Source organism: Delphinapterus leucas, chromosome 1 (assembly GCF_059928025.1).
Source record: "Delphinapterus leucas isolate spDelLeu-1000000601 "Yukka" chromosome 1, BTC_Dleu_Yukka2, whole genome shotgun sequence".
NCBI classification, from domain to species: Eukaryota; Metazoa; Chordata; class Mammalia; order Artiodactyla; family Monodontidae; genus Delphinapterus; species Delphinapterus leucas.
Genome location: NC_143129.1, coordinates 71,837,167 through 71,862,337, shown reverse-complemented (window position 1 = coordinate 71,862,337; position 25,171 = coordinate 71,837,167). Strand labels below are relative to the sequence as shown.

At 39.1% G+C, this 25,171-nt stretch overlaps 1 protein-coding gene across 1 annotated transcript in view; it reads right to left on the bottom strand.

The window, feature by feature from the left end:
- Nucleotides 1–1,375: 1,375 nt before the first annotated feature.
- The window catches only part of RGS5 (regulator of G protein signaling 5), a 52,725-nt gene continuing 28,929 nt past the window's right edge, over nt 1,376–25,171 (bottom strand). The window contains exons 3-5 of the mRNA XM_022563276.3: nt 18,691–18,752; nt 10,660–10,826; nt 1,376–6,523 (exon numbers count right to left, since the gene is read on the bottom strand). Coding sequence (XP_022418984.1) covers nt 6,362–6,523; nt 10,660–10,826; nt 18,691–18,752 — 391 coding nt within the window. The 3' untranslated portion in view covers nt 1,376–6,361. The remainder of the gene's footprint in view (nt 6,524–10,659; nt 10,827–18,690; nt 18,753–25,171) is intronic.

Below are 25,171 nucleotides of genomic sequence, written 5' to 3'. Positions count from 1 at the left end.
AGATGAAACTAATTTAAATGTAGAATACACTGAGGCATTGGGAAGCCATCTGAAGAGTTAAGGTATTTGGAAAGTGGTTTGTGAACAAAATAATTTTCAAGATACAGCTGATTTAGAAAATGTAAAATTAGCAAAAGACACTTTGTAGACTGGAGAGCTTGGAGAACATGGCTTACATCACTAACATGACAGAATGGACTCCCACTAGGGCAGGGGTGGATTTAGCCTGTTTTACTCAAATTAGAACCAGTAATCTTAATGTTTGAGGGATCACGTGTGGTTCTTTTTTTTTGGCGGTACGCGGGCCTCTCACTGCTGTGGCCTCTCCCGTTGCGGAGCACAGGCTCCGGACGCGCAGGCTCGGCGGCCACGTCTCACGCGCTCAGCCGCTCCGCGGCACGTGGGACTTTCCCGGAGCGGGCTACGAACCCGCGTCCCCTGCATCTGCAGGCGGACTCTCAACCACTGCACCACCAGGGAAGCCCAGCGTGTGGTTCCTTTGGTTGAATAGATCAACAGCAGTCTGAGAGGCAATCTGACCTGTAAGCTTTATTCTGCCACTGATTCACACAATGACCTCGAGGCATCACTTCTCTGTGGGGGAGATAAAAGTGTTAGTGATCTTTGATCTAATAATGCTTCTTGGTGGAAACTGTCAGAAAATCATCCAAGATAATTCAAATAAAGAGGAGAATAGAATAGATGGTACTGAAATGATCCATGGTGATTGCATCTACATTAAATATACCTAGGCTTCATGGGAACTGTGAATGAGAACTTAGAAACTGTCACAGGCCAAGCAGACATTCTCTAATCTCTCAATTCCTCTCTCCCATTCTCCCTTCACATGGATTCTAATCATTGTTTCTCTCTGTAAACTGATTGTATTCATGCCTCTTTCTGTATACAAACTTTCCCTTTCATCCAATCCCAACCCCACTAGTTGTATAATCTGAGGCCATTACCTAAGCTATCTGAGCACCAAATCTAAGGTCATAGAATTGAGTTGCTTGCAGTGGCACATGGATTTCAGATCTTTCACCAGTGCAGGAAGGGAAAGGAATAACTATACTCACTGAATATTGCAGGGTCCAAATGGTATAATGTGCTCAGTCAATGCTAACAGTGAATACCTGCATCAATAAGTTGTTGCCATCTGAATCCAAGGGAAAGTAGTAAACAGAGTGTATGAATATTGGGCACTTTGTATCTCCCTTTCTGAGTTTAGCTTGTCAGGCTGTATTACAGTTGATATTTATTAGGAGAGGGATCCTCCCAATTGATCAAGGGCTCACCTGGTATAAGGAGCGAAGTGAATAACAAGCCTACCTTAAGATAGAGTTTCATATCAAGAATGTTCAGGAGTCAAGAAGGACTCATATGAGGTTATTATATAGATATATATTTAATATAATATATGTGATTGTGGTTACAGATACATATTTTGTGCTTTATCAAGAAGTATGAGTTACATAGTATACAACGTATTGGTTACAAAATTAGAAGATAAACACATTGTTTCTAAATGAAAAACGTATAGGATAAATGCTGACAAATGGATTTCCAAACCTTTCATTTCTACACTTTTCTCTGGGCTGGTCTCCTGAAGATGAGTTGTGAGTTGCAGTATTCTTAAAAAATTTAGTCCCCCCAAATTCTAATAACATATGACATGAAAAGAACTTTTGGCAAAAATTATCCAGATTACTTCTCTCCATTGGAAAAGTTTTCAGCATTTCCCATTGTTTTGTCTATGCCTTAGTTTATACATTTTCCTAGATAGTGAGTTAAATGCTTTCAATTGTATTCATTATTAGATAACAGTGGTTAGACTCAAATATTTAAAATGTATCCTCATACAGGGGGAGAAAAGAAATGGAGATATAGGTGTGAGACAGAAAGGAAAATTGTCTCAGGTGAAAAAACAAGAGGCTTATCAAACTGGATGTAAATGTTGGTTTTGTAGCTTCTCTACTAGAAATGATTATTATTAAACTGTGAGGTGAGGATAATATTCCAAAGTTCGGGTTGTCTGTCTTTTTCCCTTTACTCTCTGCTATGCGTTTCCATTCAAAGCTACAAATGTCTCTGTTGGAAGTCTTGATCTTTTCAGTTCCAGTATGCTGGGGAGAGCCTTTCTTTGGATATCTATTGCTCTGGTCGGCCATATAACCTATTTGAATGAAAATATGTTTAGCAAAATGAGTATCTGCTAAATTGCTAAAAAGCCTTATCCAAGGCAAGAATTGAACTCAGTCTTATAGAATGGAGAGCCTGGAAAACCCATACACTGAGATGTATCAAGACATCGTGTCCAGAACCTACAGAGAGTTGCCTGGCCCTTGGGTTTGGACATTTGGATGTTAGAAACTGGGTTCTCCATGCTCTGCTCTCTGGCACATGCAAGCCCAATGGGGAAAGAAAATCTTCCATGTTTCTTCTTTTATCTAATCAAGAATCCCTAGGATATTAAAATGGATTTTCACATCAATCTGCATTGTTAGTCAAGAAAAGCCTTCCTGCAAGTCTTGGTGGTGACAGCAGAAACGATTTGATTTTCAATCAAGTGGAGCTGCTCTTAAATGTCTCCTAGTGAATGGTCTCACTTTGTAGGTATGGGCACTTACTTCTTTACCACTTCCTATCTCTCCTTTCCCCCCTTTCTTTTCTCATGACCCTATTTCTCACAAACTTGCTAAATTACCAGGAAACAAGGAAAATACCCTGCTAGAGGGAATGATTTCAGGGTTAAAAATGATTCCTCTGAAATATGATAGCCTTTGAAATGATTCTCAAATTATCAATTTGTGATGGGACGGATAGCTTGACAAAGCCCTGGCAGAGAATGTTCATTAGTTTACCAATTGAGTTACTAATGGTCAAGTTTTTATTGAAACTTCTGGATATCTATTATTCTTTGGGAAATAATAACAAGTCCACCCTGTTGAAAGGGAGTGTATACAGAGAGCACATCAGCCAAGCATAATCCATGGCTTTGTAGAGGACAAAAGTAGAAACAATTTCTTTAACAACTTCTTCTCTTTATGCACTCAAAACTGAAATCTGCTTAAAGCATAATTTATACCATAGAGAATTAGAGTACATAGGTGGTATGGGGAGTGGGGCACAAAATGTTTTCATAAATTTGATTCTATCGATTGGAAAGCAAAGTTACTGAAACACCTCAGTTCTGCATTTCAGAAGGTGTCTATCTGAGAGAAAGAAAATGTGTATGTGTGTGCATGTGTGCGTGTGTGTGTAGGGAGTTGTTCACATGAACAAGCATTGCTTTAGCAGGTGAACATGGAACACAGCCTCCTAATTTACTCTGAGAGTCTGTCTCTTTCTTCTGGTCAAGTTTAGATCCTAATCAGACACCAACCACAACCACAAACTATATCAAACCCAGGCAGAGAAACAGGTTATGGTGGTTACCTGACCTACCTACCAATCTTAGGTTTCTCTCAAGGATGAGAAGCATATACTCCTATTCCCATTGACTACCTCTCTACATTCCAGATTCACTTATGACTGTTACATTTTCACAAGGGAGGAAAATGTCAGCACCACAGGGCTCGCTCCTGCATTGAGTTTCATACTTTCCCAGGCAATTTACTCAAGGGAGAGCGGGGAGGAAGGGGAGGAGGCAAAGGGAGTGATAAACAGATGTTACACATTTTTTTTTGTTATTTTTTTTTTTGTTACACATTTTTTTTCCTGGAAAGATCATCCCAGTTTTCCTAATTTCCCAAAATTTAAAAGAATGTTTATTTTGTTTGTGTTACTATGGCAACTTCTAGCAGCTCAGTTTTTTTTCTAAGTTTAAAAACAAACACCAAAGATTTCAAAGAATTTTCTAGGGCAATTTTTATACATTTGCTTTTTCATTTTGGGCTGTGATATTTGTACTCCTTTTAATTTTATTATTTAGAAGAGTGTGTGTGTGTGTGTGTGTGTGTGTACTGCTTTAAATTTAAAATCATATTTACATATATATTACATGTCACCGGTTGACTGCAAGGCATTCATGCTTCTTGTAGCCTTTACAGCATTGCCCTCCTGGTGCTTTTCCTGCCCCTCTGCCTCCTGGGTTCAGCTTATGAAAAGGTGAAGGTCCTTCTTATCCTCCACTGACAAGTCTACCCACTTACATAGGATGTGCAGTCAATTTGTGAATACAGTCAGTCCGAGTCTTTGTCATATCAACCATCTTGGTGAACTCTGTAATCTCTAGTTAATTCTCTGGGTATTTTCAAACATTTTGTTGTTTCAAATAATATGAATAAAATATTTGAAATATTAATGACATGAAAATTTTTCTTAAAAATGTTTTGGCATTCAAGAAAAACATAACTCACCTAGATTCTTCAGTTCTTAAATTTTCTAGCTGCATTAGCAAGTAAAGGATTGGTGATTTTATACTGATCTGGGGCAGCATAGACAGATGCTAAGGATGGCTGTGCTGGGAATTCTTGTTGTGAGTTGCTTGTCACTCCTACACGAATAGACATGGTGGGAACTTCTTTTTCATGCTCACAATGTTGGTCTGGCCTAGCTGTCGACTGCTTGATGACGGAGATTCTTTGAAGTGAGCAATACTGACAAATATGAATGAACTCATACCAGACTAGCAAGAGTTGGCAGTAGACCCAGTCACTCCGACCCATTTTCAGAGTTTGAAATGGCAAGTATTCAGGAAGGGCACATTAGCCTTTGAAATACAAAAAAAAAAAAAAGGAAAACCCAACAAATACAGTCAGTGTTTACTCAAAGAATACAGTCATATAGTTGCGTCACTTTCAGTACTCTTAGGAATTAAGTGAATAAATGGGCTACAAACATGTGAAACTAGGAGTGTGTGAAAGAAAAAAAGAAACAAAAGGAGTAAATACAAGACTAAACAATGTAGTCTTCTACTTAAACATTTCAGGTTTTTATTAGTCCTTTAAAAATTACTTGTTTAGTTAACTCAGTGTCCTCACCTTGGTTATATTCATACATAGTTTGACTCTATTACTAGATTATGTAAATCATTGTTTAATCAAATCTACTAAAGATAAGAAAAAAATTCTAGCAAAACTTATAATAATGAAATACAGAATTAAAAGTTTAAACCTACTAAAAGTACCATGGCTTATCAATTGGTTGTGTGTAAGGCATGTTAGGGGTATAAATGTGCATTTTGACTATAAATACAATTCACTAATGCAGGAAGCAAAATAGGGAGGGAAGTGAGGGGTTGCTAAAAGATAAGATTATTTTGCAAAATGCAGGGTACTTTAAAATTTTATCTCACTTAGAACGTCTCTGCATTTAGTCAAATTAAGTTTTCCAAAGATAATTTGGTGTTTTAAAGATAATCGTCTTTTACTAAACAAACTGATGGCATCATAGGACAACTAACCATTTTAGGCTTGACAAGATTTTCCCATCTTAGTGTACAGCCCTCTTGATATTGAGGTGGGAGACCACTGCAATGAGTAGCAACTGTTTTATATGATTGGAGTCAGAAATTTTGGAATTTTATACTCACACGAATTTTAAATAATTTGAAAATTGAAACTTTGTGCCTACATACTAGAGGCATAGATACATGTATAAAGTAGTCCCTTGTCAATCTCAGGTCATTGATTTAATACAGAATTTGGTAACTTTATGCATGGGAAGGTATGAGGGAAGTATAGGGAAAGAAGTTATATGGATGGCGTTCAGATCGATCTTATATAAACACAGCATATTTATGTATCTATATCTCTTGTTTATAATCTCTAGCTAACACAAAGATGCTCTCAGAAGAAGATCAATATCTTTTAACAACGTATTTGCTTAAAAAATCCAAGAGTGGCTCTGCCTCATAAAATTCTTAGCAACTTTTACTAACCAAGTTCAGAAATAATGAGAGGGGTGACCCCCCTCATGGATCAGAATTTTTTTTAAAATGAGATCCATTAGTTTCAGTTGAAACTGGTCTTTCCACATCCACATTCTTTTTCATACCAATTTAGCGGGAGATCCATTACCTAAACCAAATGGACCTACATTCAATGATATCATATTCTTATCTTATATTTCCTTTGATAGATTTTTTTCTGTCATTCTGATTGAGTTTCACAACAACATACAAGAGTAGAGCTTAATTAAGATTGGGGGCAGGAAGAGGAAATTGGAAAAGGAAGGCATTTGGGCAATAGATAAACATCCAAAACAATGTGGGCAAAGGAGGAAGCAACACTCTCTGGGGTTTTCCGTTTGAGAGTCTTTGAGCAAAAGCTGCTATAGGAAAATATGTGGGTTGCTGGAAAGTGCAGGTTATTGTGGAGGAAATAACTGTCAGGATGATTCTCACAGACCAACTACATTGCTACTTGATGAACTCCTGATAAAACCCAGAGCGCACAAAGCGAGGCAGTGAATCCTTTTCCATCAGGGCATGGATTCTTTTCTGGGCCACATCAAAGCTGCTTGGGGAAGGTTCCACCAGGTTCTTCACTGTGATGTCCTTCGTGAAATGATCAATATTCACCTATGAGACAGGAAACAGGGTCACTGAGTCAGCCAGGTTGTGGGATTTGAGGAGGGGTTGGAAGAGAAGTGGAATTTCTCACCAGTATAACACACGAGGGGAAGAGAGTCATAGCAAGTGAGAAATATCATTTCTATTTTATATGCAGTGGAGTAATGCAACTTCAACAAATGCTTCAACAAATGCATGACTCAGATTAAGATCAACCAGTGTTAGACACCCACTGTTAGAAACAAGCAGCCAACACATGCAGACCTCATATAATCCTCACAATAACCCTAAGAATGAGTCTTTCCTTTTGTAGGGGAAAGATAGATAGATAGATAGATATAGATAGAGACTTCTTCAAGATCACAGAACTAATAAATGTATTTGAATGCAGAGACTCTGAATTTGAATCCAAGTATCCGATGCCTAATCCCACAATCCTCCTACCACAGCATTTGGTTTCACACCTAGTGGGGAGAATGAAGAGAGAGAAAGAACTTCTGACCAGGAATCCAAGACCTTTTGCATGGTTCTCGAAGAATAAAGAAATTTGGTCTTTTCCTGAAACTAAGTGGGAAACAATGGTTCTAGCGCAACAATGATAACAATAGCAGCTAATACTTAATGAGTGCGGAGAGCTTAACTTTTACAGGCACTGTGCTATGAATTCATTGAATCTTACAACTCTAGGAGGCAATACTGACACCTACACTTGACACCTGAGGGACAGAAATGTTAAGTGACTTGTCCAAGATCATAAGTGGTAGGGAGAAAACTCAAAAGCCCAGCAATGTTGCTTTTACCCAGTAGACTGCAGTGTTGGAAGGCATTATGGCGTACTTGTCTTGAATGCAGGGCTACTACATCGAGCCATTCCCAGGGACACCATTCATGTTAGGGTCCGTGTAAATGACCCCTGGAGTTGTACAGTTTACAACGTGCCTGGGCTTGTCTGAGTATGATTTGAGAGAAATCACGTTGTATGTTTCAATGACTCTTAAGGAGTCTGCATGTAAAAGAGAAACAAATCAACCAATAATTTTGAATTGGAACATGAGAAAATGTTTTAGGTCTCTCCTGGGCTGCTAGAAGTTCTTGATACTGAGAAAAGCTATTTGGGCTCAGAGAATTATGAAGCAGCTTTAGGTCAGAGTCAGGGACAAAGACATGATTGGGGAGTACCAGGCCAGAACACACGGGAGTGACTGTGACTGAAGGTCCAGGATGAAGTGAGTTGAGGCTATGACATGTTTTCCACAGATGAAAGGGGCCTGTGTGCTTTATGCAGGAATGGCGGAAGACTATACAGGAGGCACTGGAAACAGCCTCGGAGGTGAGGTAGTCTGACTCCTGCCTTCACGGGTGAAGACTCCAAGACCCAGAGAGGTCGTTACAGGCCCACAAACAGCTAGTGAGGGACAGAAGTGAGGCTATCATGTATATTTCTCTATTCTCAGTCTGTTATTCTTCTCGCCACACGAAAGCGATGTTTCTTCCTTCTTTTAAATATATGCTGAGCTAGGTGGGCAGCCTTACTCAAATAGTTGTATTTCTAAAAATTATAGAATTATCTCTTAATCCTATTTTTTAAAGAAGTGATGTATTTAAAACTTTCTAACACATTGTATGCACCAGCAAAAACAGCTATTTATCTTATAAGTTTTATGTGCATGGGCTCCTCTAATGAATCATTTTGATATATACTCATCCGTTTACTAGAGAGCCAAGAAAATATTTTTCATTAATTTAAAATATGGACAGTTGACAATCTGCAATATACGAGTTTTCTACTTATTGAACTACGCAGGGTCACTTCTCTTTTTTTAATCTTAGTTCCAATTTTTTACAACTGTATCTCTCCTTCAGTTCCTTATCTTAAAGAACTGAGGTGAATATTCAGAGAAAGAAAATTGAGATTACTATTTGCCTGGGTAAATTTGTTTTATAGGTCAATCTGCTGGTCACCAAAATGAAATAGTAAATTTGGGGGTCAAAATACAAGAGTTGGAGAATTTTAAAAATAACAGCTACAATTTATTAAACATCCTCTAGGTACACATACATATATGTGAGGTGATTACGGTTAAGGTAACTGAGAATTAGAGAGCCTTAGTGAGAAACTTGCCCAAAGGTACACATTGAGAAAGGTCTGGGTTGGGACATCTGCACCCATTCATCTCACAAATATTCACTGAATGTTTATTATGTGTCAGGAGTGAGATTCACATTCTCTCTGATGCCCAGCTCAGAGACTGGAGGCCAAGGCTATTTTATTTTGAGCTCACAGGTCCTCATAATGAGGGTCACCATTTGTGTGTTCTAGTAACTCAGCCAGGGTTTTGTTTATTTTGAAACTTCATTTTTTTTTTTTTTTTTTTGCGGTATGCCGGCCTCTCACTGTTGTGGCCTCTCCCGTTGCGGAGTGCAGGCTCTGGACGCGCAGGCTCAGCGGCCATGGCTCACGGGCCCAGCCGCTCTGCGACATGTGGGATCTTCCTGGACCGGGGCACGAACCCGTGACCCCTGCCTCAGCAGGCGGACTCTCAACCACTGCGCCACCAGGGAAGCCCTTGAAACTTCATTTTTAATGTCTCATATTTTCATGATAAACACCAATGTTCTAGTAAGGAACCTTGAGAACAAAGTTTTCCTGGAGTTCAAAGCAATAGCCCAGATGAGTCTCCACGATGTGCAGACATTGCAACAAATCCTAGACTTCTGTAAATAGGAATGATGTTGGTAGGAAGATAGGCTGGAAATGGAAGATCAGTTGAAGTCAGGAAATGGGTGTCAAATTTAATACTAATCTCCTTGGTAACATCACAAATAGAGATTCCACGTGGGTAGAAGAATAATGTCCCAGCACAAAAGGCATCAGAAGTAGGGGAAGTTAACATATATGCATAGGGTGGGAGCCTGAGGAGTAGAACAGGAGATCTGGATAAGTTCCACAGCAAGACTAAGCCCAGTTCCATCTTAGGACTCTCACTTTCTCCACCTTGACCCATGGTGCTCTATACTCTCATGCTCCTGACCTCCACTTCCTGTGTCATGGAGGGAGCTCATCTCTTGGTATTAGGTATATAATTTGTCCATCCATTCAAACATATTTATCTTTCAAAAAGGATCAGTGATGAATAATGCATTACCAAAGGAATAAATATCAAATGGTGGGACCTCAAGAGTCTAGAGCACCTGAGAGAGAAAAAGGGTATTGGGGTTTTCCCCTCTCAAATAATCTGAAGTTAATTACTGCCTACCTAGAGGGTTTGCTCAGATCACCCCTGTGATTGACCCCAAATCTTGATGAAATGCTTGATGTCCAGATTGGATTATGGGGTGCAATGTGAAATTAGTGACCTGACCAAAACATGATGAACACGTCTTGCTGAGGCCATCCTGAATTCCACAGAAAGCCTTTTCAATTCAGTTTCATAAAGGGCAGATAAACTACCCCAAATCCTCTTTGAAATCAACACACATCTTGTCTTTAGCAGTCAGTTAATGGTACATTGTCTTCTGACATCTCTAGCACTATTATCTTGTAATCATTTGATTTTTGTAAGTAGAAACCCTGTTTCCCCTGACTAGCGTGTAAATGGAAAAGGCCTGGGGGAAACAACAGGATGGGGGAGAATAGAAGGGAAAAGAGAGAGTTTTCATAAAAAAAGAAAGGGAAGGGAGGAGAAGGGGAAGAGGAAGAGAGAAGAAATTAAGTGGTAGAAACATTCAGTAAGCATTCATTAGTTCAAATGCTGAGATATACATTTTCACGTCCGCTTTTTAATTTCATTCTCACAACAATCCTGCAGAAATAGTCTTCATTACCCTCATTTTTCCCAAAGAAAGAAACTAAGTTCAGACAGACTCAATCATTTATCTAAGATCATACAACTAGTATCATCCTGACTTGCGATTACATACTACTGAAAAGAGACCCATGATTGCTTAGAAAGTGACCTAAACAGAGTTCAAGTTCATACCTGCTCGACTGTATTCCTCCACCTTTCCACTCAGTAGGCGCTTACGAAAGGTGGCCCACTCTCAAATAGGAACAGCCTGTGGCTGCAAAGTGTACTGCAGTTGGAAACCCTTCCTGGGAAGTTGTTGAGCTGACCACACTCACCCACCTTCCCATCAGGACCAACCTCTTTAGGAGCCTCCGCTTGGATGAATTCTTCATAAATTTTCTTTGCCTTCTCAACCATCTTGACAGGGGACTTGATCTTCTTGTAATCCTCACAGGCCATCCAGAACTCAAGGTTTTCCTCACTAAATTCAGACCTCAGGAAACTTTTGAAACTGGCAAGTCCGTCTAGCAAGGAAAGAGGTTATTTGAGGAAATGTATTCACCCTATCTATCTATCTATCTATCTAACACTATATCCCACGTTGTAGCCTAGGTTTATTTACTATATATTCCTGTCATTTATGCCATAACCTTACAAAAGTTAACTCATTTGCTCCTCATTACGAAGCTATTTTACAAATGAAGTCAGAGAGATCAAGTAACTTGCCCTTAGTTAACCAGCTGGTAAGTGGCAGAGCTGGGATTCAGATCCAGACAGTCTATACTTAGGTGATGAAGGTTTACCTGTATACAACATCCAGGGACACTGTGAACACTAATGCCATTCTGGATACTTATCAATTACCAAAAGGAAAAAAATACATTTAAAACTTGATTTGGTAGTGTGAGTAACATTAATGTTGATTCTCGTGTATGGACTACTTGCAGTCTTTTTGTTTTCCTACAGATGATTTTTGAGCAAATATCATGTTCTGGGAATTATGGTAAGTAAGATAGACATGGTTCCGGCCCTAATGAAGTTTATAGATCCTGGGGGAGGTAGAAAAGAAAACGAAGAAACACACACAAATAAGTGTACACAACAAAAGAAAACCATACGAAAGATAGTAAGAGTAACAAAAGGGGTCCTAACCTCGTTTTAGGTTTAGGGAAAGCCTCCATGAGAAAGTGACATTCCATTTGAGACCTGAAGGAGGAGTGGGAAGGGGCCCAATGAAGTCACCACTTGCAGAGTAGTTACTATGCCCGTCAATTATACATCAGTCTATAAACATATTAAATTCAGTATAATTATAACTACTGTGATTCTGTTTTCAGTGCACTGTTGCTCCTGTAGAATATATTTCAGCTTATAATTTAAATATATATACATCTATATACGAATATCTATCTATCTATCTATCTATCTATCTATCTATCTATCTGTAGAGACTCTTGGGCCTGATCCTTTTGTTTCCTTTTTCTTTCCTACCCCTCCAGCTCTAACCTCCAAAGTGGTAGATAAGTAGAAGGCAAGGTCAGGATTTAGGAAGGCACTGGAGAGGAACAAAGGAAAAATCACTCTTTATCTTCAATATTTTCTTCCTTTTAAAGCTGTCTCTCTCTCTCTCTCTCTCTCTCTATATATATATATATAATATATTATATATATATATATGCTTTTTTTAAAACCCAAATTCTAACAAATGCATATGTACTGAGAGAGAATCCATGTCCATTTACTATGTAGGGAAAGTAGATTTCTAAAGGAAGGAGAGAAAATTCTAGTTTTCCACAGACTGTATCACAATTACAGACATGCCTGGCATGTCATTTGCCTCTCAGGGCAGAAGGTTGGACTGACTATAACCAGTACATCAGGGTCCACCTTTCTAACTTGTTCCCCATCAGGAGACACTTCTTCAATTCATTAGTTTTACTTGCAGACATATTCATGTACTGAATTCATTTCCTTTGACCTAATTTCTATCTATTTCCCTTCCCCTTGAGTATTTCTCCCTACTCCTTTTTATGGACTCTAAATTTTCATTCATTAGTCATAGCTTAATACATCGATTTCATACAATATGCACAAAATGTGATGATTAAGCCTGAAATATATGGTTGTCTTTTTTCAATTTTCCTTCTGTGCATTTTTATTGTCTTCATACCCCTCACAGTTCCCTGAAACTGTGTTCAGTTCTAAAGAAACAGAATGACTAAGTTATAATTAATTGGATTAGGGTCACCAGTGATTCTGAATCCAAACAAGACACTTTGCATTTTAATCCCCTCTCCCTGTACTTAACCTAAAACCATTTTTTATTGATCAACACCTAAAAATATATTGGGAAGTGATGGTAGGTATGAAAAACAATTTTCTCTAGAAGCCCAGCTAGAAGAATTACTTTGAAACCAGTTGATAATGTTTACCTGGTTAACATCAGATGTATTTTCCCTCTCTCTCTGCCCATATTTCCCACCATATTTCCGGCACTATTTGTTATCATTTAGTGGCACTGGAGTCAATGGTACATGCTGAAAGAAGAAATAACCCCCGAATTCTCTCTCTATCATTCTTAAAGTTTTCATTGTTTCTTAAACAAAAGGTGTCAGGTAATCTTTGTTGAAATGAGAAAATTCCCAGGCACTTTCTAGCTACCGGGAAATGACGATAGGAATGAAGTCTTATGAGCGCCCACACAATCAGGTCTAAGATTGTAGACAAAGCAATAACTTCACAGAATAAGTCTGGGCCAATTTATTCTCATTAGTCCCATGTCCCCACAACACGGTGATTCAGGCACTCTGAATCACCCTCTCCACATCTTTGAAAAAGGTAGAGATAAAATCCTAGTCCTCAGAAGCATTGTTATTGATGACCTGAGGATACATTCCAGGATTCCACAGCAATGTTAACATTTACCATACATTTACCAAGTCGTCCGATACAGGAAATGCACCTGGAAAATAACTTTCCAGTGTATTGAGTCCATTTCCTGGGTATGGTTTCATCATTCTCTTGAAGCCCATGATGTCATCCCAAGGCTTTTTGTCAATGTACGCACTCTCCATCAAGACTCATCAAGTGGATTTATTATTTATTTATTGGTCTGGGAGATGTTTAAAGCTATTCTTTCTCTCATCTGGATTTTGAGGATTCTCTAGAGGGTCCCTTCCTAGGACCCTCTAACGCCACTCCCCAGATGATTTCTCCCCCTTAACCTCTGGTTTTCTACTGGTCCATTCCTCAGAGACCCTGAGGAATTCCCATTACCCCTGAGGAAGTCCTCTTGGGTCAGAGTCAAATCTACTCTAGGCCAAAGTCTCTATTCTGCGAGGAACACACACGTCTTCTTTGCCTCACATTATTCCCCTGCCCACTCCACACCCCAGGAGAGTCCTCACTACACAGCCCAGAAAAATCTCTACATTATTCCTTGCTGAGCCCACACAGAGCCTCAAAATACCATTCCACACACATCTTCGGGCATCCTTTTCCTAAGAAGTAGGTGAAGCCCACCTGATCTTCTGGTCTGGTGGCAACATTCTGGGTTGTGACCCACATTATAATCCCAGAGCTGGCCCTAATGAGTGATGTCACTTTTGACATGCCTGAAAAATAAAATAACAACCCTGCCAAAGAACAAAACGAAACCACCTATAAAACCACTTTAAAAATAAAAAGAGTATAAGACAAATCCAGGTCCAACTGGTATAAAGGAAAAAATTGCTGAAAAGTAGATTAGCACAAATCTCTTCTCCTAGAGGAAAAATAGTGAAACGTTACTGATAGTTGATAAATACCATTTCATAGTTTACTTTCAAAGCATGGACTCTAGAGCTAAGATGGCCTGGAGGTTGATGCTTACACACCACACTACTACAGTAACTTGGGCAAGTAATCTAACCTCTCCAAGCCTCAGTTGCCACATCTGGTAAGTGGGGTACTAATGGAAACTACCTGACAGGGTGGTTATAAGGGTTAAATAATTCATGGAAAGCTCTTACATGATGTTGAACATAATGATAGCTCAATAAATGCTGACTTTCATCATTATTATTCATGCCCAATTTAAAAGTAATCTTTATCACGATTCAAAACCCAACTCAAATGTTGCCTCATATACAAGGTAGTCTTTACCCAGTACCTCCAACTTGCTGTTGAGGATTTTTAGCATCATAAGAGGAGAGATCACTTTCTCGGTTTTGGTTGGGATTATTTGCTTCTATGGCTATCTTTCCCAGGAGGCTGTTGACGATTTGAGTTCAAGGTTTGAGTTTCATTTATCTTTGCCCTTCTTTTGAAAGCATCCCACCTCCTAGTCTAAATCTGTGGGCCTAACATTTAATCGAGGTTCACACTGAATAAAATAAGACCCATTGAGACAAAAGTTTCCTCTCAAGCCTCAAAACTGAAGAATACAAACATTAAGGAAAAATAAAATGACTGATTTTGCTATTGCTGTAGTATTTTATTTCATGGGCAAGTTACCAAGTCCCTTTTCTGGGAATTGTGGCTACCAGTGAGTAAGATGATGATAAATATGAGCCAGAAAAGAGAAGGGAGAAAATTGGAAACAAAAGAAGAGAAGAAGAAGGAGAATGCAAAGACGGAAACAAAAAGAGGAGCCAGGAGCCAGGCTATTCCACTCCCCATGCAAGAGTCCAAATCTCAAGCGTGTCTCAAGGAAATGTTCTGACATTTTGGAACTCCTGGGGCAAAAAGATTCACATAAAAACTTTGCTACTACTGGGCTGTGTTTCATTCTTCGTCTGCTCTTAAAGACAGTCGTGTGGAAGAGTTTAATGTCACTGTCTTATTTAAACTCCCACGTGCAATCTGTTTTTGTGTTTAAAAAGCAATACACCAGTTATGTGCCCCATGGACCTTCAAAAAGAAAACAGATGGTGCCATATATAAAAATGAAGACAAGAACGTAAGAACAACTGCTGTTCTTTCAGAACAGAGTCGAATACACTGGGCTATTAAAAACTATTTTTCATAGGTTCATTAGGTAATGCCTATTAGGTTTTAATAGGTTTAATAGGTGATTATCTTGTAATAGCCTATAACAGAATATAATCTGTACAAAATGAATCATTCTGTACACAATGCAGTATTGTAAAGCAACTATATTTCAATAAAAAAAGATTTTTAAAAACTGAGGAAAGGAAGAGAGGAATCTTGTGGAAGAGAAGAGATTGAGTAGCAGCTTAACTGTCCTTTTTTTAAGAGGTTTGGTACCAATTGATTTCATTTCCACTCAAGAAAATTTAAGAAAAATGTGGATTTAAGAAATGCTTGGGGAACTGAATCAATATCTTACATTAGCACAAGAGAATGCCAAATGTTCCTCATAAATCAGCAAATATGCCATTCCTTGAGGTTAAATGATTTAATTTATCAAATCAAACATGGAAGAGGGGATTGTGAAGTTTTAAATATGCATTTTTCGAATGTATCTTTCTTCATTACCTATTCTGCATCAATCACAGCTAATGTCAGAACTATCATAGTTCTGGTTATAGACCGTTAGTTTTTGCAGATTCAAATAGGAGTATCTCATAAGAACTGAGTTGCCAAAGTTTGGCTTAAAAGTTATTCACGGTGCACGAAAGCTGGTGTTTGGGGAAATAGGTCAAAAATTGTTTCTTTAGGGATTCCCTGGTGGCGCAGTGGTTGGGAGTCGGCCTGCCGATGCAGGGGACACGGGTTCGTGCCCCGGTCCGGGAGGATCCCACATGCCGCGGAGCGGCTGGGCCCGTGAGCCATGGCCGCTGGGCCTGCGCGTCTGGAGCCTGTGCTCCGCAACGGGAGAGGCCGCAACAGTGACAGGCCCGCGTACCGCAAAAAAAAAAAAAAAAAAAAAAAAAAAAATTGTTTCTTTAGGTTGACGATGTTGGGGTAGAATTACTTGGGCATGCCTGTCATTCCACTAGTCCTCTTCTAGAAACAGCTGGACAGAGGGCAGCAGAGACAAAGTGGCAAGAGACAGACACAGCAAAAGGGAGAGTCATAGAAGCAGAGATAGAGGGCAAAATGGAAAGAGAGGAAGAGACAGAGACACAGAACAGAGAAACAGAGGCAGAGGGAGGGAGAAGCTGTCTTATTCGCTCATGGCACCACCTCCCATAGAGCATGGCACTCTTTTGTTTCTGTGGGATCTCTGTATCCATACCAGAGACCCTCTTTTTCATTCATGCTAGTTTGAATGGATAGATATCTTCTCAAGGAAAGAATTTTGACTAAAACAGTTATCAAATGCTTTTCCTTTTATTGCTTGGGGAAAGCACCCAAGTCTTAAAAGTGTTAATTACTCAAGAGGATAATGATGTGGAACTCAAGAACACACATATATATACACAGACATATACTATACATATAACATATATAGTATATATAATTTTAAAATATATCTAATTAAATAAAACATTGTGAATTTTATATATATTTACACACCCACGCATATACATATTTCCCCTCTAAGAAGCAGAAAATATTATTGTGAGACTCTCTGGCCTCAAGCTCACATCATGAAAATCATCTATTTGCAAGCTGAAGAACTTCAGTCCCTCAACAAATGCTAAGGTGTTAACACCAACTGCCTCTGGCTTAACTTATAGTTAAGTTCTCCTGAAAGCCTGAAATATATGAACATGTGGCCCTAAGGATTAGTATGACTGAAAAGGATTTTATATGGCCGCATAAATATATATCCTTCTCTTTAATGGTTTTAAAAGCATGGAAATGGTTCTGCTAATTCTCAGGTTTGTTGACAGTAGCAAAAAATACCTGTACCCAGGGTACTTAGAATTCATAATACATAATATGTCATCTGTCAGGTTGCTACTGGCCCTAAAACCACTGTGTAACACAATAAATAAGTCAATTGATAAGCATAAATATTTTTCTCCTAGTTGTCTTCATGGAATTTCTGTGTCCTAGAAGAATAATGAAGTCATTCATTAACCCAATTATTCAATAAGCATTCGTGGAACACTTTATATGTATCAGGACTGGGTACTCTGTTTAACACAAGAAATAAAAAAGAAAATTAAAAATGGATAATATTGAGAAAGTTCCAAATCAGAGGCTTTGGTGTTCTGCCTCCAAATATAAGATATTGATTCTGTCACAGGTAAGCAGATTACCTCACCAAAAACAAGAAATAAAAAACGTTTGTATACAATTCAACATACATTCTTTGCTATGTACCCTGTGTCTATTAATCTTGATGGTCCTGTGGGAAATATTTTTTAAATTCTTATTTTTGCAAAGCATTTAACAAAGTTTCATATTCCATCTTGTGATGAAAATGGAAAAATGTGGGTTAGAGATCTTACATTGAATCCTATTTTTAGAGTGAACGATTCAACAAATATTTGTTTTCCTATTACTGTGCACTTCCTGTTGTGAAATTATCCAGAAGAAAAAGACTAAATCCTGGCTGTCAATGAGTTTATAATCTGTCATAGGAGGGAGACGGCTATGATCAGAGTACAATGTAGCAAGTAACAGCGGCATAAAAATGTGCAGACAAATTGCACTGGAACCTCAGAGGGAGGATAAATCATTCCGGACGGTCAAGGAAGACTAGGCATTTAGTATTTAGATCCGCTTTTATAGGAGAGGAGAATTTCAACAGACAGAGATATGAATACAAAGTATTCCAGCCAAAGGGAATACATGTAGAAATCCTATATGGAGGGGAGAACAGTTCAATTTGACTGCAGACCAGCTATATCATCACTATTATGGAGAATCCTAAACATTGGAAATTTGAACTTGATATTTTAGGCTTAGGAATCAGTAAGGATTTTGTATTGGGGAAAGGCAAACGGTGCTCAGGTATATTGGTATTAGCTTGGAGAGGAGTTCTTGCTGGCACTTTTTTCATGTCTTGAATGGAGATATAAAAGGCCTGCTGCCAGAAGAGGAAACTGTGGTTAGGGGAGGTTAACAACCCATGGCGGGTTACAAAAGCAATTAATAGCACTTTGAACTGGGACATACACCCAATCCATTCCTCATAGTACAGTGATATGTACCCTGCTACACCGAGTCCACAGCAAGCCATTATGAGGCCAAGCTGGAAGAGGCAGTATCTCTATTTTACTGATGAAAATTTTAAGAACTACACAGATCAAGCCACTAGCTCCGCTCACACAAGTAAGCAGGACAGATGGGAATACAACCTGCACTCAGGAGTCCTCAGGACACCTTATTTGCACATTCTCCTACCATGAGCTAGATAACCACACTCCCCTGGCATTCTTCCAAAATTAAAGAAACGTCAAAATTGGGGAAGAAGGACATGGGCAGCCTAAAGCGCTTTTTTTTGCCTCTATCCTTCCCCTGACCTTTATAAAGATAATTCAGACTTACGGTTGTTCTGCAAGAGCTTGTCCAGGGAATCACGCCACTGCAGGGCCTTGTCCAATGAGGGTCTAAATCAAGTATTAAGAAAGAAAAAGGAGACAGCCATAAGAAGGGAGTTAATCACATACAGCAGCAATGACTTGGATTTGCTTTTCTTTGAAATGTTACAATTGATGACCCATTCTCAGGACAAGGGAGTTAGAGCTGTTTTATTCTGAACAAGTGGGTATGATGAGCTGGGTTTGCTTGCCTACATCTATCTTGCATATTTTCATCTCTTGTTGAACAATTGGGTTAAGCCTCTCCCTTTTCAGAAGCAGAGTCTATTTGTCATGAAGCCACGTCTTGATATTCTTGTGTATCCCATAACAGTGCCTCCAATTGTGGTCTTTTTTTCCAAAAGTAACTGAATAAAATCCAGTTGTCCCATTATAGGGCTTGAACTCATGTTCCCTGCTTCACTAGTGCCGCACTTTAAACACCAACTTAATCCGCAAAGGGCGTCAGATTCCACATCCACAGCCCTTCACCGCCTTATTGGGATTGATGGAAGATGCAAGGTGTGAAGCTGCCTCGTGTTCACAGGAAGTCTACATTTTAAAAACTCTGGGTGCATTTTCCTGTCTAATTAGAACAGGATAATTTTTTTTTTTAAGATTTACTCTTTCTGAGACGAGAAGTGGTTAGACACCGTGCAAAGGAACGTTGTACACAAATTCTCAGGATGCTGAAGGTACTAGTTAACACATAATTCCCCCTTAGGCTGTTTTTATTTTAACGTTTATATATGCAGAAACCCTGCAGCTCTTTCGTTTTAACTACCAATTTTTCTTTCACAGCAGAATTGTGTCAAGGCGGGCTGGTACTGTCTGGGAAAAATGGCTGACTGTGCTCTCCCAGGGCTCCCCCCTCAGCCCCAGCTCTCACTCTTGTGTTACAATGTGAGTTCTTCGTTGTCAAATCAAAACAGACTAACAAGGCATTTATTAGAACATTAAGGCCAATGAAGGTGTTTTTCCTAAATTGGAATTTCCTTAGCTCTTAACTTGGTGATCAGCTCTTCAGACAACCCAGGAAAATTCCTGCTTCTGGCTTTTAAAAAAATAATATCTTAGGGCTTTAATTCTTTAGGTTATCAGTGAGATTGATAAGACTGTTGCTGATTCTCCTTTTCATTTTCCTCTTGAGGCTCAGAGTCAGCCTCACTTTATCTATGTAAGGAGTGCAGGATGGCAGTAGATTTTTTGGCTAAAATGCTGTGACTAATTCCTTCCATTCTCTATTCCTCACTGTGGAGCATGTGCAGATTTTGAGTCTTAATTATACGACTTTCCATAAAGTTTTACGCTTTTACTATTTGAAGGTTAAAACATGCCAATACTGAGAGTAACAAACCTGGTGGAATAATCCTAAATGGTTTCATTTTCCTGGCTAGAAACGTATGTATCATAGATCAAAAACTCAACACTAATTCCTTGGAAATTTATTTTTAATGAGTGAACTACTTTCTCTCCTCCCGTTTTCTTCTGGCTAGTGTAAAGGAACACAGGGAGGAGAAATGACATGAGGAAGGAATTACAAGCATGCCCATATATTTTTCTGCCTCATTTTATTTCTAACAAGAAAAAGAGCTATTTTCTAGAGGTCAATAACTCCTTTTGGCTCTTCTATATTACTTCATGCTGAGAATTTTTCCTATGTATATATTATTTTGTACCAACATTTTTAGCACAGTCTTACGAATCTTAATTTCTTCACTATAGTGGGTTCCATGTTGTACATATGACACCCGCCAAGTCTTTATTGTTGACAGAAACAACAAGACATTAAATAATTGAACAAAAGAAACAGAGCAAGGGGAAGGCTGAATCGCCTTCTGATTTTGTAAATACCCCTCGTAAAATGAAATCACCTTCCTGCCTTCCATTTCCTCTGGCTAGTATGGAGGGGCACAGGAAGAAGAAATGGCCAGAGCAGGTACACTGAACTTAAGCATGTTACCAGATCCAAGCTGTCCCAAATGGTCTTGTTAGAACCAGACTAATGGTCACAATCAGCAGTGCCTCACAGCCAAGATTAAATTCCTGAAAAGGATATGTGCAGAACCCGCTTGGGGGTAATATTAGTCCAAATTGTTTCAAGGACACAATCAAGCAGAACACATCCTCCACACCTCGAAGCCCAGTATTCTGATTCCCAGCCTAGGAGGTGCCACAGGTTCATCCTGTCCTGATTCTCAGAATCTGCCATTAAGTCTGAATCCTTTGAAATGAGATAGATGCAGATCTAAATGACCAATAAGTGTCCTGGTTTGCAAGGTCATAGCTGCCCACAGGGAATGAGCATGGAGCTTCTGTGTGTGGGTGTGGAGGGAAAGAGGAGCCCAGTTCAAATGAAAGGCAAAATAAACATTTATAGAGATGATTAACTGTTTTATAATGGCCAGTGTAAATGCCATTTGGTCCAGGAAGTAATGATCTCAGCTGGAAGTGTTCTCTCCCTCTTTACTGTACTCTTACCACATTTACATCTTGAATCTCCTACAAGGCAATGATGCACTAACTGCCTGGAGGTATAGCTTGTCAGCCATGGAGAGCTTTTCCCATTCTACCCTGTCCGACAGTGCGTTCCCTGCAGCATTCATCTACCCAGCAATATGCATGTCAGATTAATGTGTAAATTAATAACGGTTCAGTTTGCTCAGAGCTAGTCTGGTTGATGAAAGCCACAAATTACCCAACACTTAGAGTACAGAAGTTTTAGCCCCATGAACCATGACTACAGCTATAAGCAACTCTGGCATTTACTAACTCTCACCTTGGGAGATTATTTTAACCTCTCTAAGCACCGGTGGTTTTCTTTTTTGTTTTCTTCCTTTTTAAAAATATCTACACAGTCCCTGGCATACATTTAAACACTCCTGATAATGTTTTCACGTGCTCTCGCCCTTGACAAGGAAAGTGAAATCCAAGTTATTTATTGGCACTTAAGTGCCTGTTCAGTTCTCCCTTCCTTCCTGCAACGTGTCTGCTCATGTCCAGTCTCAAGTTCATGGACATTTATTGAGCCCTGCCCCCAGGGCCAACAGTGACCTGGGCACCATGGATGGGAATGCAGATAAATACACCTGCCACTTTTTTTGTTTTTGTTTTTGTTTTAACATCTTTATTGGGGTATAATGGCTTTACAATGGTGTGTTAGTTTCTGCTTTATAACAAAGTGAATCAGTTACACATATACATATGTTCCCATATCTCTTCCCTCTTGCGTCTCCCTCCCTCCCTCCCTCCCTATCCCACCCCTCTAGGTGGTCACAAAGCACCGAGCTGATCTCCCTGTGCTATGTGGCTGCTTCCCACTAGCTATCTACCTTACGTTTGGTAGTGTATATATGTCCATGCCTCTCTCTCGCTTTGTCGCAGCTTACGCTTCCCCCTCCCCATATCCTCAAGTCCATTCTCTAGTAGATCTGTGTCTTTATTCCCGTCTTACCCCTAGGTTCTTCATGACATTTTTCTTCTTAAATTCCATATATATGTGTTAGCATACGGTATTTGTCTTTCTCTTTCTGACTTACTTCACTCTGTATGACAGACTCTAGGTCCATCCACCTCACTACAAATAACTCAATTTCGTTTCTTTTTACGGCTGAGTAATATTCCATTGTATATATGTGCCACATCTTCTTTATCCATTCATCCGATGATGGACACTTAGGTTGCTTCCATGTCCTGGCTATTGTAAATAGAGCTGCAATGAACATTGTGGTACATGACTCTTTTTGAATTATGGTTTTCTCAGGGTATATGCCCAGTAGTGGGATTGCTGGGTCATATGGTAGTTCTATTTGTAGTTTTTTAAGGAACCTCCATACTGTTCTCCATAGTGGCTGTACCAATTCACATTCCCACCAGCCACTTTTTGATGTCTATCCATGGGCCAAACATTGTGCTTCCATCTTTAATCTGCACAGTAAGGCTCACTCTGCAGTTTACCAGGCCGGAGTGTATGTAGGACAACAGTTTGTAGTGGTTCTCCCCCGTGCACAGGCTAGGGACTGTTTATGTGTGGAGGTCATTCTAGAGTTATAAAGTGGCAAAACAACAGCAACAACAAAAGATAGTTAAAATTAGTGACATCAACAGACAGTAAATGAACATCTAGAATATAAAATAAACTATAAAATAATCTACACCAGCTCTTGAGTATTTTGCAATTGATTATATTATGAGCCATGATAATAGTTACTGTAAACTAAATTTACATGGTCTTGTAACATCTTTATTTTTCATTATGAGGACCTATAGCAGAGCCTTAGGGAATTCTCACATATAGAGGGTGGACAAAAGTGAGAGCCCTTAGAGAGAGAGAAGGCAGCGGGAGAATTCCAAATGAGAAGTTAAGGTGGAGAGTTTTAAGGTGGCCAACTGGTGAGCAGAGTCAAATGCTGTCCATGAGTCAGGAGTTAGCCCTTGGTGATGATGGTTTCAGTTAGGTAGTAAGGTTTAGACCCGACAAAAGGAGTTAAAGAAGAAATTGAAAGCAGTGACTTTCCATTTCTAGAGTTTTCCAGCGTAAGCAAGAGGAAGAGATATGAGTAGAAGGGGTGAGGGGCTGGGAGGGTGTTTTTCAGAGTGGAATATGGTACTTGTTTGTTCTAGTGGAAGAGGGTCTAGAGGGAAAAAGAACAGTTAAGAATACTAAAATGGTAACAGAGGCTGGCCTTGGGTGGTAGGGATATAGGCAACGTTTTTCTATTTTTTTAAATGGTTCAATTTTTTTCCTAACGAGAAGAATAAAAATATATTTAAAAAAGAGAAAATGCTTTTTTAAAAAGGGATTGCTTTTTTTAAAAAGATGAGAGGAGTTAAAAATACCTTCCATCCGGAGAAGGTCTATTTTCTCCTCTGAGATTTATCTTCTTCTCCTTGAGAAGAATGTGGGTAAAAAAAAATACAGAGAAACTTTTAAGTGAGGAGAAGCGAGATCAGCTGAGTTCCTGCAGAACACAGTCTTCTCCTGCTTGTTAAAAAGCATGGAAATTTGCCAAATATGAGTGAAATGGGGTTTACGAGTTTGGAAGAGGATAGGAAAAATTTGTAATGGTCACTGTTAAAAATGCAGTAGAGATGCACAAATATTCTCTAGGGATAAGAAAGATTTTTCCAAAACAATTCAAACTTCTGGATGAAAAAGGGGGCTAGAAGACAAGAGGAGAAAATAATCCAATGAGTGTCAGCCCCAAGTTATCTTCCAAAACTTCTTCTCTCCAAATCCTTGTTAAGCCAAATAGTTCAAGTGTCTGTGTGGGATATTAAAGCAGAGAATCAAAGGAGGAAATGTAGCACTGTATTTATTTTTTAAAAGTTAATTCCAACAGATCAATAACCACCACAATGTTTATTTCAAAATAGACTTTTTGATCTTTTGCTCTTATGAAATGTGGTTCTTATTCTCTCCCAGTGCCTGGTGCCTGCCACTCCACATTGAATTAACTTCCCTTTTCTAAGCGCAGACAACTCAATTATGCCTCATTTCTGGTTTGGGATCACTTTGAAGTAATATAAGGAGAGTGGAAACATCCACTTAGATTGATGAAAAAAATTTAAAAGGAATAACCTTTCTCTCTATCCCCCAACCAATCCTGTTATATTAATTTGAAGGTCATTTGGAGAAAAGATTGGCCAATTTATACAAATATTAAATTTTAAAAGAAATGGAGGTTAAAAGGGATTCCTATATTTTTACCACACTTCTGTGATCTCTTCAAAGCTTTTAGGTAGTAGAGTGAAGGGGTTTGAATACATTTGGCTTTTCTTCTTCCCACTTTCCTTTCTTGATTTTAGTGGTGCCTCTGTTTTAAAGGGAAGATGGAGTGTATCTGTCTAGTCAATGTCGGGCTGTGTAGCTAGTGGCACAACGGTAAACACCGTGAACGTTGTGAGTAGTGTTATTAAGTTAGCGTAATGCCAATGAAATTGTGGGCTATGTTCACTGCCATAACATCGTGAATATTCAGAATTACAGCTTCCCTCTATGCCTAAATTGATAGAAGTATGTTGGTGCGTGGTTAGGGACTGCAGAAGTCCTGTCAGGACTATTAATTTATGGACTGGGGGAAAATTGCTTGACGTGCATTAAATAGGAGTATCTGGTCAAGTATTCATTCCTCCACCAGGGAACAGTCCTCTGCTCCTCTTTTAGACCTTGAAGGGACAATACCTTGGAGAAGAAACCTTTAGGCTTAATAGTCTGCCTTGAACTTAGCCTCTTCTTGAGGGAAATGTCACCACTTGTATCTCCCTGCTGAGGAAGTAGCTCTCAAGATATTTCCTGAGCAGGTGAGCATCCAGGGATCATAATTAATTGGATCAGCAATGCTCACCTGACCCAAGGACAGCAAGTGAGCAGGTATTTTTAACCACACTTCTGTGTGATGAAGTGGCTGGTGCCATTTTATAAGACACGGCCTGTTTCTCCAATGATG